This window comes from Clytia hemisphaerica, unplaced genomic scaffold (genome assembly GCF_902728285.1).
Source record: "Clytia hemisphaerica strain Z4C2 unplaced genomic scaffold, Clytia hemisphaerica genome assembly, whole genome shotgun sequence".
Classification (NCBI taxonomy): domain Eukaryota; kingdom Metazoa; phylum Cnidaria; class Hydrozoa; order Leptothecata; family Clytiidae; genus Clytia; species Clytia hemisphaerica.
Genome location: NW_027104238.1, coordinates 593,755 through 612,747, shown reverse-complemented (window position 1 = coordinate 612,747; position 18,993 = coordinate 593,755). Strand labels below are relative to the sequence as shown.

Sequence of the window (18,993 nt, the reverse complement as noted above, 5' to 3'; positions counted from 1 at the left end):
AGTCTTCTGAGAACTTTTAAAATCTTCAACCCAATACGTCACTTAAACAATTAGAAAAAGTGACGTATTGGGTAGAAAATTTTAAATGTTCTCAGAAGACTCTCCAGTGGTGCATATCATGAATTTGAAATGGTGCTCTAAATACTCACATAGACAGGGGGGTCCATGTACAAAACAGCGGCATGTATCAGTACTTTGTAGCAAATTTCGATTTTAAACACCCACCCACCCCTATAGTACTAAATGTAAAAAATACTATCCAGTACTATCCGGCAAACTCCCAAATACACCCTGACACCCCCTGTATAATACAATATACTATCAAGCAAACTACCAAATATACCAAACACCCCCTTACATAGTACAATATACTATCCAGAAAACTACCAAATATACCCCTACACCCCTTCATAAAATAAAAATTTTAAGCCAAAAAACTTGAAACTTTGGGGCAAGTTTTTTATTCTTCCCATAAAAGAATTTTCAACAAATTTTCTCGAAAATTGACAAAAACAATTGAGAATTTAAAAAAATTTTCGACAAAAATCTAAAATAAATCACAATTTGATTTGATTTTGGCTTTTTAGTACACAAATACTAAGCAGAAAATCCAAAATTTGACCCTGACACCCCCTGTATAGTACACGTATACTAAACAGCAAATCAGAAATTTGACCCTGACAACCCCCATGTATAGTTCACAAGTACTAAACAGTTTTGAAAACACCCACCCACCCCATGATACATGCCGCTTTTTTGTACATGGACCCCCCCCCTGGCATAGATTGTCACGAAAATCTCTCAAAAATGTATATCCCTTAGGGTCGCAAATTATTAAGTTTATGAGTGTGGAAGAGCAGAATATTTTAATCTTAACTTTGATTTCGTTTTTTAAAAGTCTGAAAGTACTTAATGCACTTTAAATGTTCCAAGAACACAGTTTGGACAGCGACTCATAAACATTCAAAAATCTTAGAATGGAGATATAATTTGTGCCTGAAACTCAAACCTAGATTAACGTACCGAATCAAAAGAAAAATTCTTTTTTGTACTAAAATTCTTGCTCCGTGGTACATTTTGTACTAGCTCGTCAATACAACGACTTTGAAGAATTGAGCCCTCACAAAATCGAAGTTGCTGCACGCTTGCTTGGCCTATGGATTTGGAACACCTTGGTTAACTCCCATCTTTCATGTTCTCTCCTTAGGTTTCAACACAAACAGTAACACCAAATACGTCACAAAGTCTTATGACCTTCAAACCAAATCACCAAATCTGGAAGAAAAACCCCTCAAGTCTCAAGAAGATTATTACGAAGAAAGTTACCATCATGAAACTGAAGCAAATACCTCAAGATTACTCAAATGGAAGCTTAATGTATGTTCAAATTGCTATTTTCTATTTATCTGTCAACGTTGCGGTGTATTACACTTTTTGGACCTACCCCGGTGGGGTAGAGGTCCTATAAATTAACCGATGTCCGTCCGTTCGTTCGTTCGTTCGTCCGTCCGTCTGTTACCAGCTTTTCTCAGGATTGGCTCATTAGTTTTTTCTGATTTTTGGCACAATGATGCAAAATGGTAATGCCCAAAATGTGACGGAGCCCGATTTTCGAAAAAAAATCATTTCCGGCCGAAAATGCCGGAAATATGCCGGAAAAACCGGTTTTTTGGCATTTTCTCGAGATTTCATCATTAGTTTTTTCAGATTTTTTGCACAAAGATGCGTATTAGCAATGCCTAAAACATGGCAGAGTCCGATTTTTGAGAAAAATTCTTTTCCGGCCGAAAATGCCGGAAATATGCCGGAAATCGCCGTTTTTGCAGATTTTCATCGGACTTTTTCCTTATATTTCGTTGTTTTTTCTCACAAAAACATTATTAATAGCAATGTCCACGATCAAGCATGGTTCAATTGTCGATAAAACTGATTTTTGAGGCCGGAACTTTCTAAAAATCGCCGGAACAGCCTATTTTCGCCGGAAAAACGGTATTTCTTGAATTTCTCGAGCTGTACTTTATATTTTTTTATGAAATTTTGCACACTGATGTAAAATGACAATACCTAAAAAGTGACGGAGCCCGATTTTCTAAAAACATTTTTTTCCGGCCGAAAGTGCCGGAAATATGCCGGAAAAACTGGTTTTTTGGCATTTTCTCGAGATTTTATCATTAGTTTTTTCTGATTTTTTGCTCTAAGATGCGTATTAATATTGCCCAAAACATGGCTGAGTTCGATTTTTGAGAAATTTTTTTTTCAGGTTGAAAATACCGGAAATCGCCGTTTTTGCAGATTTTCATTAGATTTTTTCCTTGTATTTCTATGTTTTTGACACAAAAACATTATTGATAACAATGCTCACCATCAAGCATAATGCAATTGTCAATAAAACTGATTTTTGCGACCAGAACTTTCTATTAATTTTTTCCCTACAACCCTTCCCTCTCCCCTTATCAACAATCAATGATGAATTTATTGCGTTATGCATTTTCGCTAAACGCTATGTTTTCTGACTGATTTTTTTTTTCATTTTTCTCCTTGCATTGCTATCTAACTTTCATCATCAGGTAGGTCCATTCAGCATCTAGCTTGTTTACACTTTTTTTTTTAAGAACCAGTAAAGTTTTTCTTAACCTCGGCTGTTCTTATTTTTTTGGCACTTTGAGCCTGAAATTGTTCTTATCCTGTTCTTACTTATTGGATGTAATTGGGGTATATTAGGCGTTATACCCAATTTTTACTTCTTTGACCCCTAAATTGCTTGAAATTGAGTAAATTTTGGCTCAGCAATGTTCTTAAATTATTCTAATTTTTGCCGATTTTGAGCCTTATTGTTCTTTTAAAAAATAGTTTTATGGTGTTTCACAGGTATACAAAGGGATTCAATTCAAACTCGTGTTTATTTGTCTTCTGAAAAGGGTGAATTTGACCGAAATATTACAACTGGAGTCTTTTTCAAGGAGTTTTTGTCCAACCAAAGTATTTCAGTGTAAATACACTCTTTGCTATGATTATTTACTTTCAGAGCTCACTGGACAATAGTTTACAAAATGAGGTCACCTTTCTGAAAGATGAGTTAGCCAATTTGGAAATGAAGAAAAGCCAGGAAATCTTAACACTAAGCGAGGTAAACAATTATTGGATACATATAAAGTTTCAAGTGGTCGAAATTAAATTGAAATGTCTCTGAAAAATAGACCATTGAGACCAAAAATAATTGTTACTCTCGGGGCTAGGTAGGGGGTTTGGAATAAGCGGGGGGGGGGCTGAAGTTGGGTTGGAAAAAAATGTACTGGGTGGAAATTTTGAAAAGGACGCTAATATAGCAGAATTAGGGCAAAGAGGGAACTTTTTCCCAAAAATTATTAAGGGGGGGGGGTGATTGTTCGAATAAAAATGTCTTGAGTGGAAAATTTTCGAAAATTAATGGGCGGGGGACGCTTATTAGGCACCTGAGAGTAACCAGGAACAGAGAAGAGCCATCCTATAGGTTTATGTCTTTAGCAATGATCAAAAACTGAATGACAACCATTGATTCGAAAACCTTTTGCCAGAAAAAGTCTTTTACACATCATGATACTCAAATTAAAGTATTTGCTTAGCTTTTACTCCATTGTAAAATGTGCTAACTATATGTACTAGAGAACTGAGCGACAAATCAGCACTCTTCATGTCCTCCGCCACAAAAGAGAAAAACTTGATACAAGAAGAGAACGAACAGCTGAAAGAATCACTTTCCAAGAAAGAACATCTTTGTTTACAACTGCAAGAAATATTGAATGAAAAATCACAACAAATCGTCCGCATGCAACACAAGGAGACTGAAAACAGATCCAATTTAAATACAGAGGTAGTTGTGGTTAATTTGCTTTGATCAGATTATTTTCGCGAGATTAAATCACGTGAGATTACTTACGCGAAACTTTTTTAAAACGCTGATTTTTGATTCGCAAATCTTTTGGCTCGCAAAATTAAATCTTGCAAAGATTTTAAATACGATCTAAATGATTTCTAGTATCTATATCGTATTTTTGTCTCGATCCTCCGTCCAATATATACGATCTAAATATATTGCATCAAATTTCTACTAGAAGCCGTTTTTCGAAATCTTAATTGAATATAGGGTCACGTCTGTTTGTGCCGTAACGTGAAGTTATATCATTCAGCTATTGTACGCAAGTCTGCGGGCTAGGTCACACTAAAGATTTCCAAGATTGCATTTGGTACCTCTTTTACTTGATGCTCAGCAGCTAGAGACACAGACCCAGGAAAATGAGAGTGGCTCCCTCCCCTACCTTCGGATAGTCCTAAAGAAAAGAGAGCCTCTGGGTTTCCTTCAAGTTGGGTCGGAAACTTACGTATATATGGCGTGTTTCTATAGATCACCTCCAATATAACAAACCAGGTTATTTCGTTTTCCTTGATTTAATCTTGTAATGCATCAATTATACAGGTCAAAAATTTGCGATCGAAGAAAAGTCAATTGGAAAATCGTGTATCAGACCTGGAAAAGGTAGATTTCATTTCTCTTTTAGAATTGAAGTTATATATTTCTTTAAAATTATCTGCATAGTTCAAATTTTCTTTTCGACCCTTATAATTATAATGATATTTTACGACCGCCTACGTCGTAGGTTTGGCCTGGACGGAACAATCTCTAATGTTGCGAGAGACTAATTCCATACCAGACCTCCCTAATTTCTTGCTCATGGTAATTGCACAAAACCTATTCATGTTTTTGTTTTCAAGACTTGATCCACCAAAGTTTTCACGGGACGACCTTTCTTTATATAACGATCGTCATTAAACATGAGCATTTTTGTTGTCTTCCCTATTCTTTAATTACGGTGTGTTTATTTTCGCTAACAGGCTTTTTACAAACAATTATCAAAGATCAAAGAGTTTGAATCACAATTCAAAGAAATGAAAGAACGACGTGATATTTCAATGATAGTAAGGTCTTGTTTGAAAACCCTTCTGTTCACTTTTTCTCTTAGTTTGAACCACAAGTGATTTTGTGGTTTAGAGATGTTGGCTAAATCGATCTGGCCAGCCAGGGTGGAGTACGCAGTGCTGATGAGTCCCAATAAGGACGAAATGCATGCTGCTCTGCCACCCAAATCTCCCGAGTGAATATAGTTGGACAGAAATTTTTATTTTCTTCACATGTATAAAAAAATTTACGAATATAAGTTGAAAGAGTAGACTTGTTTCCTTTGTATGATATGTAGTCTCCCTTTTTCCTTGGGTACGTCTTGTCATCAAAATCCAAAACACTTAGAATAATCTGCTTCATTATTTCGCTTTTTTATATGTTAGGCCAAAGAAGAAGAAATAGCTGAATTGAAACAACAAAACGAATTTTTGAAGAACGAAATGAAAAACGTTCAGAACGACGTCTATACTAATCCCGTAAGAATTTTGATATTATCGATGGTTTTTAGATGAAAGGGAACAATCAAAGTTAGACAGTATTAAATGCCTTATGTTAAAGTTGCAACAGGGGTATCTATTCTAATTCTTTATGAGATGAATTGTATGCTCTTTCACTAGGAGTGATGGCCAAGTGGTCTAGCGCGTCCGCGTCTCAAACCAGGGGTTCGCGGCTCCCTGCGGCTCCCTGCGGCTCCCTGCGGCTCCCCGCTTCTTCCAATGTTCCGTTCAGTTCAAAGATAGCAGAGCCGGTTGACCGTGGACCCCGTGAAAACAATAGAAAGACTGTCTAAAAGTCCTAGATTACTGGGCTATCCGCGTAAAATGTCGACTCCATCCTATAACTAGGAAATAAATTGCCAAGAGCCAGATTCGTTTTAATAGCATTAAGAGACAGTATTGAGGATATCTTACATTCTGGAGCCAAACGTTCTCTTTCTCCAGCTTTAATGAAATGATGTTATTGCCGTATTACCGGAGAGGGGCAAGAGAGGCCAATAATCTTTTTAGAAGTGTGTATTGTAATAGATTAGGAACTTTTGAATTGAATGCTGTCTTTATTTCAATGAACGTGTTTTTAGCGATATAGACTTCTAAATTCTTAAAATCCTTAGCTAAATATATAGATTAGGAAGTAAGTCTCCACTGTACCACTAGACTCGTGCCCACTCCATATTTCCTGTTGTATAGAAAACTACAATATCTGAAATATCTCCCACTTAGGAGACCACTAGACCTCTAAATTTCCATAGCTTCAAAGTCTCAGAGTCTCTAATATCCCTGCTGTATAGAATATTTTGATTTTTGTAACGTCTCATACTTCTAGGAGATCACAACCCTACGAACACAATTGATGAGAGAAGTCCAGAAAAACAAACAGTTACAACAAGACCTTCGGAATGTTGATGATATACACCGTAATCTCGAAAATGTCAAATTTCAACTCAACCAGGTAGATACACTTTTTTTAAATTCAACGTAAAATTCAATGTACATTTGTGTCAAAAATTAAAGATGAACATTAAAAACACAGCAGTGTGTGCGACGTTTCGACGGTTGTCTTTATCAATTTCAAGTTCACTTTTTTAAAAGGATATCGTTTATCAGTATACTGAGGCTTAAATTTGCAAAAAAGAAGCATAATTACACCCCTGTCTCAGTGACCCGGTGGCTTTTAAAATTTCACCGGGGATAAAAAATTTTCTTTGGAAATCCAGTGGGGATTTTTCAAAGACAGAAAATACCAGTGGGACACATAATTAGAATAAAAATTTCAGTGGGGATTTCGAAATTTTCTTTTTTTTCCAAGTTTGTTGAAACAGTACAGTAAGTGTGATAAGCAAGCAATTTTATTTCAATCTTTATGTAATTATATGGATATGCATAATGCATAATAACATTTTTCTTTCCTCCCACCCAGTCTTGATTGGGTCAATGAGGCTCACGGAGGCTCATTAAGGTGAATTACTTATATATCATTTCCTCCCTAAGTTCATTTGGCCAAAATTTCCAAACATAGACCTTTCATCTTGAACGGGTAGAATAGCAACTATTTGCTAACATGACAGCTATAACAAGAAATAGACAAGCTGTATTGGAGTGGCTACTATCCTATGACAGTTGCCATATATATTTGATGAGATCAACGTCCTCATGATCTCGGACATAAATTTTGTATACCATGATCCTAATGAGCAGCCTAGCTCAATGGTACAAGATCGAGCAATCGACTCTCAATTTAATATTACCCCACTTTTTTCGGATTCGATTGTATTTGATTACGTTTACAGGGGGGTTTAGGATTTAAAAAGAGTGGTGTATCTCTGGTATTATGACGTAACGGCTACATAAGTGTCTAAGGAGGCGCCACCATGGTTGGGGCCGACGGGCCATAAAATTTTTGAAAATAGGACCCTCTAGATTGGCTAAATATGGCCTAAAATTTCAAATTTTTGACAGTAAAAAAGCAGTTTTTTGGTCGTAATATAGCAAAATTTCAGGGTCTTTTCAAAGTGGAAAAGGAAAGTAATGGGTTTCCTAGTAGTTTAAAATTTTTTCATACTCAGGTCTAGGGTTCCTAAGCCAAGTTGCTTTTAGGCCATTTTGAGGCCTGAGCCCTTTAGCACTGCGTTGCTTATAAAATTAAAAACCGTATAGCTAAAAAAGTTATGATAGAAAAAGAAAAGATCTCACAATTTCTTTTAAAATCCATTCACTGTTTGAATAAATAGGTATCTCAACAATAATAATGTACACATTTTCTATTAAAAAACATGAAAATATCACAAGCCTCACAAAGGGAGAGAGCCATAAAAATATACAAAAGAGATCAACAAGAAAATTGTTAGAAATTTTGTGTATAATCTATTATATCAAAACCTCTGTGAGAGAAAAAAAAGTTATGTTGAAGCTTTTTTGAGTCAAAGTTGTTCATTTGTTTTGAAAAATAAAAATCTATTATCAAGCTTTAATGAAGCTTATGGACATTTTTCAACAAAATTAAATATGAAATAAAATGTAAAAACTAGAAAAACAGTAATATAATGCCTCTACATTCATTTCTCCTTATGTCACTTTCATTAAAATTCCAAGAGACACCAGCCAAAACATAAAATAATTCACAATAATTCCAAAAAAAATGAAAAACATTTCTCAGTCCAGCAAATGAATTCTTGGTACTTATTTTAAATCATAGCTTGGGTTTCTTTACTTTGTGTATATGCGTGTCAGGATGATAGCGGAACAGGAATATAATCCATCAAAAATGAATTTAAAACATATTCCCAAGTTAGTTCAAGAAATGTCGTTTGATGTTTGAGCTCTGAGTTTGGGAAGAAGCACGTCAAATTATCAATATCATTGACCGATTCATAATTTTGATAACAAAAATCACATTCATGGTCTTGAGAAGTCTGTTTACAAGTTTACAATAGGGGTAGGGGGTAAAAGTCGGTATCTTCAAATCTTCTTCGCCTGGTGTTTTTTCTGTTCCATATAATGATAGAAGACATTTAAAAAAAAAAAATTCAATTTTATGCATTTTTGACAAATTCCAGCCCAAAAAACTGCCCGGGGGGGCTTTTTTACCGAAAAATCAGCTTTTTTGAGTTTTATTCTTCATATCTCTTCCAAAACTTGCTCAAATTCAAGATGTAGTGTTTTTTATGAAAATTTAACCTATTGTGAGGCATTCTGCGCAATTTTTAAGGTCAGAAGTCCAAAATTGGCCGAACGCTCCTGGGGGTACTGATTCGCACAACAGGCAAAAATTGGAAAAAATGGCATTTTCTGGCCTTTTCAGGCCTGTAAACATGTCAAAACTATTGCAAATCTTATTTTTTCACTTGTTGTACTAAATTTTATAAAGAAACAACAAAATAATCATATTGGATTGAAAATTTTGCCCGTTGGAGCCCTAAACAAGCTGTTTTAAGCCAATTTTGGGTAGCAAAATTCTTTTTAAGGCCAATTTTGTAAGTTCATAAACTTTAAACTAAATGATTTACACGTCTGAAATTTTCAGAGATGGAAGTCTTCAGTAAAGTCTTTAAGCAAAATGAATTTCAAGATTTCCACTTTTTTCAAAAAATCATAATGGCGTCTTCAAAAATCGCTTTTTAGCAAAAAAAATCATATTTATCAAAAATAGCATTTTTTAAGGCAAGATTCTACAAACTGAGTTTAAATGCTGACTGAAATTTTTTTTGCAGTGATAGTACTCTGGAGATACTCCAGGGAAATCAAAATCATTTGGGTCTGGGATGCGTCCATGTCCCCCATTATGGAAATAAAATCCCTGCTAAGAGCCATTTTTCAGGCAAAAATCTAAATTTGGACTGAAAAAATCTCTAAAATGGGCCCGAATTTTCTTGCAGTGATAGTATTCTGGAAATACTCCAGGAAAATCAAAGTCATCTGGGCTTGGGATTTGGGTATATCCACCATTTTGGAATTGAAATTCTTGCTAAAATGCAATATTTCAATCAAAAATCCAATTTTTGACTGGAAAAATTTTAAAAATGGCAATAGACATGATCCTAAAATCTTTTTGCAGTAATAGTCTTCTGGAAATACGCCAGGGAAATCAAAATCACCTAAACCCAAATGATTTTCATTTCCCTGGAGTATTTCCAAAAGACTATCAATGCAAAAAGATTTTAGGTTCATGTCTATTGCCACATTAGAGCAGTTGTTAAGTCAAAATGGGATTTTTGCTTGAAATGTTGCAATTTAGCCAGTTTTAGCACAGATTTCAATTCCATAATGGCAGATATACCCAAATCTTAAACCCAAATGATTTTGATTTTCCTGGAGTATTCCCAGAAGACTATCACTGCAAAAAGATTTTAGGTTCATGTCTATTCTCATTTTAGAGATTTTTTCAGTCCAAATTTAGATTTTTGCCTGAAAAATGGCTCTTAGCAGGGATTTTATTTCCATGATGGGGGACATGGACGCATCCCAGACCCAAATGATTTTGATTTCCCTGGAGTATCTCCAGAGTACTGTCACTGCAAAAAAAATTTCAGTCAGCATTTAAACTCAGTTTGTAGAAGCTTGCCTTAAAAATGCTATTTTTGATAAATATGATTTTTTTTGCTAAAAAGCGATTTTTGAAGACGCCATTATGATTTTTTGAAAAAAGTGAAAATCTTGAAATTCATTTTGCTTTAAAGACTTTACTGAAGACTTCCATCTCTGAAAATTTCAGACGTGTAAATCAATTAGTTTAAAGTTTATGAACTTGCAAAATTGGCCTTAAAAAGCATTTTGCTACCCAAAATTGGCTTAAAACAGCTCGTTTTGGGCTCCAACGGGCAAAATTTTCAATCCAATATGATTATTTTGCTGTTTCTTTATAAAATTTAGTACAACAAGTGAAAAAAATAAGATTTGCAATAGTTTTGACATATTTACAGGCCTGAAAAGGCCAGAAAATGCCATTTTTTCCAATTTTTGCCTGTAGTGCGAATCAGTACCCCCAGGGGCGTTCAGCCAATTTTGGACTTCTGACCTTAAAAATTGCGCAGAATGCATCACAATAGGTTAAATTTTCATAAAAAACACTACATCTTGAATTTGAGCAAGTTTTGGAAGAGATATGAAGAATAAAACTCAAAAAAGCTGATTTTTCGGTAAAAAAGCCCCCCCCCCGGGCAGTTTTTTGGGCTGGAATTCGTCAAAAATGCATGAAACTGAAATTTTTTTTTTTAAATGTCTTCTATCATTATATGAAACAGAAAAAACACCAGGCAAAGAAGATCTGAAGATACCCCCCAAAAAAGTTACTCTACCCCCTACCCCTATTTACAATCTCTTTGATATCGGAACTATTTGACAGGTTCAGTAATCATATGCAATCAATTCAACAATTTTGTCTTTGTTGGTCACTAGATAGCCCTATCATATGCTTCTGCTGCTGTTGTATTTTGCAGGCCATGGGTCATGCTGTATCATGATGATGGACAAAATAAAATCCTCCAAAAATTCCTCACAACAAGATTCAAAGCAAATCATTTCCATAATTTTTGAGTTTCTACAATGACAATATCCATTCTCTCCCTTGTATAAATTTCGTCTTATGACTGTTCTTTTTTCTTGAGGTAGAAATAAATCCAGACAAACATGTCCCTCTCAGGACTCAGCTACTTGCAAAGTTTTCCAAGTTTGTTTTCTCTCTGTCTTCCTTTTCATCATAATCACAACAGTTTACAAAACATCAAACTGACACTGATAAAAATCCATTAAAGTATTCTCAGGGTCAGCAGAAGTCTATTTCAGTATTTTCAACCCATTTTAATCATCAAAACTCCATAAAACTGCATGGAGAGCACAAAGGTTTAAAACCACTGTGAACAGTTTTTCCCGTGTCTCACATTCTAGACAGGCATGTTCATAACAAAAAATCGGGATTTTCTAGCCTAGCTGAGCGCGTACTACTTAGCTAAAGAAATCTGTCAGTTTGTTTCGCTTAGCTTGCGAGCGTGCAAAATATATATTTAAAGGTATTTCAAAATCAAAACAAATATGGTAGACAATCTAAATTGGATGTTAAAAAAAATTGGCTGTCTGGATGAAGTTGCTTGACAATGAACAGTCAGTCTTAAAGATAAAGATTATCAGTTAAGAGTTAATCAAAGATAGAATAGCAGTTAGCAGTTTTTTAACATAAGTTTTCAAACTAAAGTTTTGTATAAATTCTGTTGATGTTTTTTAACATAGGCGGGTAGCGGGGTTTTCTCAAAATCTTCAAGTTTCAGTGGGGACCGGAGGGGAAATAAAAATTTTGAAGAGCTACTTAGTGGGGATCTAGAAAAATTAAAAGTTTTCAGTGGGGATTCCCCGGAGGCAAATTTAGCCCGTTTTTTTTCCCGGGGACAAAATTTTGGACTTTTTTTTCAGCGGGTGGGGGTGCCCAGCGGGTCTGTGACACGGGGGTGTATAATTCTAAGCATAGCGCGAAACTGGGAAAAATATATTATTCAAATTTTGTTTTGAAAATGAGATCAATGATCAATGAGACAGGGATGTAGACAGCGAATATTTTTACACATCGAACAAGTGTTCGTTAATATAAAGCGCTGTAAAGCGTAAAAGTATGATGTGTAGACAAGCTGAAGTGAAAACGAAAATCAACCAAATTTGACGATGTTTTGAAAAAACTTTCATAATTAAAGCATTTTTCGAAAAAGAAGTTTGCTAAGTATGATAAACCTCAGCCCGAATTTTCCGTATGTTTTTAAAAGCAAAATGAGTGTATTGTATTATTTCTAGAATCTGTTAAGTTGAAGTTATGTGGATTCTGTTCGAGATTTGTTCCTTACACTCTTCTGTGCTTAATTGTAGGGAGTGGGGTAGACTAAGCGAGGGAATGGGTATGCGGGTTGACTTTCAAGTCTTCCTCAAGGATGGTTTCACTCGAAGCCTGGCGCCCTTGCCCTGCAAAGCCAACGAGTTAGCTTTACTTGACAGTCAGTTTCACCATTTCTTCCACTGCTGTTTTTGACATCCGTTCTTCGCTCTTTTCATCGATATCCTAAATTATACTTCCATCTTTCTACGACTGTAACGATGATAATCACTTCAGTGTTAATAATCGCTGCATGTTATATAATTTTTGATCTTCTTGAATTTACAGCGAATGACGGTGTTAATCACTTTAGTGTTGAAAATCGGTAGCTGGATAGCAAGCAAAGCTAGTGCACATGTTCTTTTTAACCTGCATATAAACCTTCTTTTTTTATCTGTATATATCCGAGAATGTCAAGTATAATAATGTATCATATTCTAATCACAATTTTATTTTATTTTCATTCCATACTCTTCGGAGAATTAGGTGTAGTTGGAGCATCTTATAGCCCAGTAAGGCAATTCAAATAGGAGAAGGAAAACTCTGATATAACACCAGCTGGAGTATACCAGCCTAAAAAAAAATCTCGTTCTATAGCAGGTAGAGCGATAGGGATCATTAGGCAGTTAACAACAGATAGTTGATATGGTTTTTGATCCTCTTCTGCCTAACCACTCTTGGTTAAGGAGAAAACTCTCAAGTTAGTTGAGAACTGCCCCACCTATGGGAAAATGGGTATGTAGTCGTTGCGCAACACATACTATATTAGCAATTTGAAAAGACAATGGATTTCTCATACAGCTCCAGGGTCCGGGATCAATTGGTAGTCCCTAACAGGGATAAGCCTTTGATTACCGGTCAAGCCCCTGCTTTTCTCGATCATTCTTCTCTCTTTGATTCCACCTTGGGATCCAATGAAGGTGAGATCTTAAACCCCAATGGGAGGGTCTCTCCAGATAAGATGGAACCTGATCAATCAAAATCAAAACCAACAAAACTTTTAAGATGTTCTAACTTCTTAAAAATCAGTACTTTTAACGTTCGCACACTAAGAGGACCAACACAACTTAATGAACTTGTACTCTCCATGTCTAATAACTCTATAGACATCATTGCTCTTCAAGAACATCGAATATTTCACCCTGACGATGATTTAATTTACGATTCTATTTCTTCCTCCCAACTTATCACCTCATCTGCAACAAAAAACACGGTTAACGCTTCTGTTGGAGGGATTGGCTTTCTTCTTTCATCTAGAGCAGCCAGCAACTTAATAAGAATTGAAAAAATACACCTAGAATCGTGATTGCTGAATTTTCCAGCAACCCAGTTTTAACAGTAGTGTGTGCCTATAGCCCCCACAACAGTGCTCCCGAGGAAGATGTCGAGGAGTTTTATTCGTCACTTAAAACTTGCTTAGCCTATTCCAAGGCATAATTTTCTCTCCATAGCCGGTGATTTTAATGCCAAACTTGCCTACCCTGATGTTCCTTTTTCATTTGACAAGGCTACAAATCGTAATGGTGAACACCTTTTAGATCTTCTACAAGAATTTGACCTTTTTTCCTCAAATAACTCCTTCATGAAATGTGCTAATCATCTCTGGACCTTCAAATATCCAAACGGCGATAAAGCACAGATCGACTATATCATTTTCCGGAAAAAATGGCGTAATAGCATACAGGACTCAAGAGCATATTCTTCCTTTGCTACTGTGAGTACTGATCATCGCATCGTATCTTCTAAGGTCAAACTTAGTCTTCGCTCTTCTAAACCTTCAAAACCTAATCCTTTAAAACAAATAGATTGGAAAAGAGCCTCTACAAATCCTGAAGTATGTAGCATGTTTGGAATTGAGGTCTTTAACCGTTTCTCTACTCTTTTCAACGAAGAATTGACCAAAGATAATGTTGAGCTAGCGTATTCTTGTCTTAAAGATTCCACAGAAAAAGTTGCCCTAGAGCAACTTCCAAGAAAGCAAAAACGAGCTAAATCAGACCCAAAAGAATGTCCCTTAGTCAAGAAAGCAAGAGAAAATCTAACAAAAGCTTCCTCTTTGTATAATGCAGCACCAACGCGGAGACGCAAGGAGCAACTTAACTCTGCCAAGATTAAACTTGACGAGGCCTACCTAGAGGCTCAAGTTTCTTTTATTGATACTCAGCTGAAGGACATGTCTGAGCAATTTTCCAAAAATTCTCATCGCGATGCTTGGAAAGTAGTACAACAACTAAGTGGCAAGAACTCAAAACCGTCCATCCAGCTGAAAGGTGGCTCGGATAAAAAACGCTTAGATAATTGGTTACAGCATTTCAAAAATCTTTTAGGTAAAAAACCGGTGTTAGCAACAAATAACTTTCTTCCACGAGAGCAAATTTCTCCCCCTCTAGATATATCTACTTTTTCTTTTTCCATGGAAGAGTTGACAAAGGTCCTTTCCACAACAAAAATCATGCAAGGCCCTCGGTCCAGATAACATACCACCTATTATCTGGAAGGACAGAAATTTTCATGATATCCTTTTAAAGCTTTGCAACCTCGCGTTTGAAGACAAAGTTTGTACAACACACTGGTTAAAATCGACCATCGTTCCAGTACCAAAAAAGGGAGACCTTAGTCTTGCCACAAACTATCGTGGTATCTCTCTTCTCCCAATCGCAGCAAAAATCTATAATAAGCTTCTTCTAAATAGAATACGGCTTCATGTTGAACCCATTCTTCGTAAAAATCAAAACGGTTTTCGAAGTGGTCGTTCTACTTTAAGCCAAGTTCTTGCTCTTCGACGAATCTTAGAGGAAGCTAGAAACTTCAATCTTGAAGCAATTTTGATTTTTGTTGATTTCAAGAAAGCCTTTGATTCGGTTGATCGCGACTCAATGTTTGATATTCTCTCTCTTTACGGTATCCCTCAAAAGATCATTGATGCCATAAAACTTCTGTACACTAATACAAAATCTTCAGTACAAACACCTGATGGTGAGACTTCAACCTTTTCTATTTTAGCTGGTATTCTCCAGGGTGATACCCTTGCACCATTTCTCTTTATTCTAGTTGTCGATTACCTTATGCGCGTTTCTGTTGATAAAATATCTAGCTGCGGTTTTCTTCTTCAACGTAGGCTTGGTCCACGTAATCCTGCCGTTCATTTAACAGATACAGACTTTGCTGACGACATAGCACTTATCAGCTCTACCCTAGAGGATGCACAAAATCTTCTAATTACTCTTGAATCTGCTGCAAACTGTACAGGCCTATACCTCAATGAGTCCAAAACCGAATATTTGACTCTTAATGTTAACGAATCATCAGACAATATTAAAACAATATCCGGTACAAACCTACGAAAGGTAGAAGACTACAAATATCTTGGTTCTTACATCTCTTCTTCCGAAAAAGACTTTAAAGTTCGCAAAGGTTTAGCTTGGAGTGCATGCAATAAGCTGCATAGTATTTGGTCATCTTCCTTCATCGACTCTAGTCTCAAAGTTAAAATTTTCAAGTCAACTATTGAGCCAATTCTTATGTATGGTTCAGAAACCTGGTCCCTTACCAAAAAGTTTGAAAAGCAACTAGACGGTACCTATACCAGACTTCTGAGAAGGGTTAAAAATCTCTCTTGGCGTGACCATCCAACAAAACGTACCATATACGGTTCCTTGAAACCAATCTCTCTCCTCCTTAAAGCCAAGCGCGTTCAATTTGCCGGTCATTGTTTCCGTGCCTCATCTGAGGTTATTTCCTCCCTATTGCTTTGGAAACCTAAACGTGTAGCTCAGAGATCGAGAAAACTTACCTTTCCGGATGTGGTGAGCAGGGATACAGGCCTTGATCTTAGCGACCTGGGCACTGCTATGCGCAACCGCGACTCCTGGCGCCAGCGAGTGGAATCCATTGTCTCGACTGCGGTCGAGCAATGATGATGATGAAGCGAGGGAGGTGAAACTTTTGAAGAAAAATGGGGGTCATAATTACGTGTTATTGGATTGATTTTAGTGATTTTCCCTAGGATATGTTGAAATTTGAAGGTTTTTTATATTTTTTTGGCAAAAAGTCATTAAAATGGAGGGGTGTGTCATTATAAAGTGTTTTTGGGTTGAAAAAATCGAAAAAATGAAAATTAACATCCACCTCCCTACAAATAAGCACAAGAGGACGTTTTTTGATCTTTTTGAAGCACATTTAAATATATGAATGATTTTAATTTAAGTCATTTTCTATCAATCTGCTATAAAATTTGTCTAGCCTATAATAATCCACATAGACTGACAAAATTCTTCTTGCGCTACATTTTCAGCACCAGAAGCTATTCAAAAGTTTGGCGATCGACTTTTCGAAGAAGGTACAAAAAATGTCGGTCATCAAAGGGTCATCACCGAAGTCACCAAAGTGTACGTAATATGATTTTTATTGTCACCTTCACCTGGAAGTAAACTCATGTGACCTCAAAACTTTTGCTCTTTCACTCGCCTTCAAACTAAATAAACAGAACACAAAAATCTAAATTCTTCATCAAAATTTCTCAAATATACATGTGTATATATACGCAGTATGCAGTGCTGACGAGTCCTGATAAGGACGAATGCATCTGCTGCTCTGCCACCCAAATCTCAAATGATTTTCTGGTTTGAGATGCTGGCTAAATTAATCTGGCCAGTCATGAAATACACCTATTCTGCCACCCAAATCTACTGATTGAAAATAGTTGGACAGAAATGCTTGTTTTTCACGTGTATAAACTTTATTAAGTTTGCAATTTGGTATCTACCCGTAGGCAGAGGAGCATGTCACTCTTTATGTGTTAGGTCTTGACGGTTCTTTGATATACAGAGGTACGTGATATTCACTCTTTCTTTCGTTTCACAGGTTAACTTGTTCATCTTCACCAGGGGACAACGAACAGACGAATATCTTGGTGAATGCAATGGTAACTTCTATCCTCTCTTTCTCCCTCTCTTCTTCTTTCGATAGAATAATTTTACGTTTGATCCGTCGAATAAACTGAAGACGGAATTTTGCTAGCACTATTCAAACTGTCGACTTTTTGTCTTTACTTTCCGTTGGGTTTGAAAGACTGTTGAAAATTGACTGAAAATTGATATCGATGTAACTAATTAATCGATTTCAGAAATTTCTTATTTCAGAAAACCTTCAAGGAAAACTTCGATGACTTTAGATCGTACACTATATCCATCCAAGAAAAATTGAAGGTAAATGAAATTCTTCAAGTTCCCTCCCAAAGCTTTGTCCCAAAAAATATTATAGCTGCAAAAATCGCAATGAGATAACATTTATGAGAAGATTTTTATGCATTATTCACTCATTCATTTCTGCCAAGTCAATGAGACAGGGATGATATATGATTGTAAATATTTCGGTTCATTGTACATTGATCATTGTATCCTTTATTTTCAGACGCAATCTTCCCTGGACCTTTCACAATCACCTTCCGCCAACAACTCATCACCTACAACCTCCATTTCCAACAAATTATTACGTCATCTACAAAATCGTGTGCAACAATTACGTCATGAAAATATTCAATTGAAAGAGAATTTAAAGAACTCGTTAACGGTATGCCATTTGACGTTATCTATTGCCCATTTTTCATGATATGGTATTTTAAGATGTTTTTTGTGGATAACTTTCGGTGAAACCTACTTCAAATGTCCATTGAAACCAAATCCGTACACCAAGATGAAAAGACTTGTCTTTCCAAACTTTAACCTGAATGTATTTTCTCAACTCCTTTGCTATCCACTTCCTTCGTCATCCCCGTTTATTTTCATAAAGTCACTGTAAAGACAGGGATTTAAAACTGTCTGTACACCATCCCCTTGACAATGGGGGTACAGCTCGAGTGAAAACGTGTTAACAAATCGTGAGAGATTAAATAAGGATATGTTGTTTTGTTATGAATAGTGCGAAAGATATGTGTGTGCTTTTAACTCATTCTTCTTGTGGGTTTAAAAAACTAACGTCAAAAGTAAATGATTTTGCCTTTCAAAATCTTTTCGTCGATGCGGTTGTATCTAGAACCTTCACTTTCTCGTGAAAGGTAAGCATCCTAGTTTCAATTGATTACTGATCACAATATTTTAACTAATCTTTAGGACCAGGGGGGGGTCAAGCCTCAGGGTACTAAAGCATAGCCGGTGGGGTGGGTGTTTTTCCAAAAAAAAAATTGATAAGTACCCGGGTACTTTTTGGGTGGGTGGGGAGCCAAGTTTGTTTAATCAAACAAGTACCCGGGTACTAATTGGGTGGGTCTTATGTGAATTTTCTTTGTAAAATAAGTACCTTGACTCAATTTTGGTGAGTACTGGTGAGTAGTTTTATTTTGTTTTCAAGATAATTTAAGGGCTTTGAGACTTAAGTATTGTTAAAAACCTGTGACATTTTTATTCCATCATTTTTCTGACTTATTACAGCTTTTCAAAAAAATATTGCGAGATAATGTCACCTAAATTCTGCCAAAATAGTCACATGGGCCAGATTTCTACACTTTGATACCACCAGGTAAAGTAGAAAACTCAAAAATTCTGATTTATATCCTATCTTGGCTTCTTTTATATCAAAAGCTTTCTTACGTTATTACAGTATAGTTGTGGGTTTACTTCTTTATTCAGCTTTATTAAAAAAACCTGTTTAGAAACTTTCTTGTTTTTTTAGCCATTTTCGTATTATATTATTTTGTTTCTATTTACCACAAT

General features: G+C 35.9%; 1 protein-coding gene across 1 annotated transcript in view; it reads left to right on the top strand.

Moving 5' to 3' along the window:
- Positions 1 to 3,670: 3,670 nt before the first annotated feature.
- LOC136816130 (uncharacterized) overlaps positions 3,671 to 18,993 on the top strand; it is a 28,834-nt gene continuing 13,511 nt past the window's right edge. Inside the window, exons 1-12 of the mRNA XM_067072563.1 lie at positions 3,671 to 3,850; positions 4,454 to 4,513; positions 4,870 to 4,953; positions 5,320 to 5,412; positions 6,260 to 6,385; positions 14,031 to 14,610; positions 15,077 to 15,259; positions 15,437 to 15,697; positions 16,578 to 16,671; positions 17,147 to 17,207; positions 17,425 to 17,490; positions 17,696 to 17,854. Coding sequence (XP_066928664.1) covers positions 3,671 to 3,850; positions 4,454 to 4,513; positions 4,870 to 4,953; positions 5,320 to 5,412; positions 6,260 to 6,385; positions 14,031 to 14,610; positions 15,077 to 15,259; positions 15,437 to 15,697; positions 16,578 to 16,671; positions 17,147 to 17,207; positions 17,425 to 17,490; positions 17,696 to 17,854 — 1,947 coding nt within the window. The remainder of the gene's footprint in view (positions 3,851 to 4,453; positions 4,514 to 4,869; positions 4,954 to 5,319; positions 5,413 to 6,259; positions 6,386 to 14,030; positions 14,611 to 15,076; positions 15,260 to 15,436; positions 15,698 to 16,577; positions 16,672 to 17,146; positions 17,208 to 17,424; positions 17,491 to 17,695; positions 17,855 to 18,993) is intronic.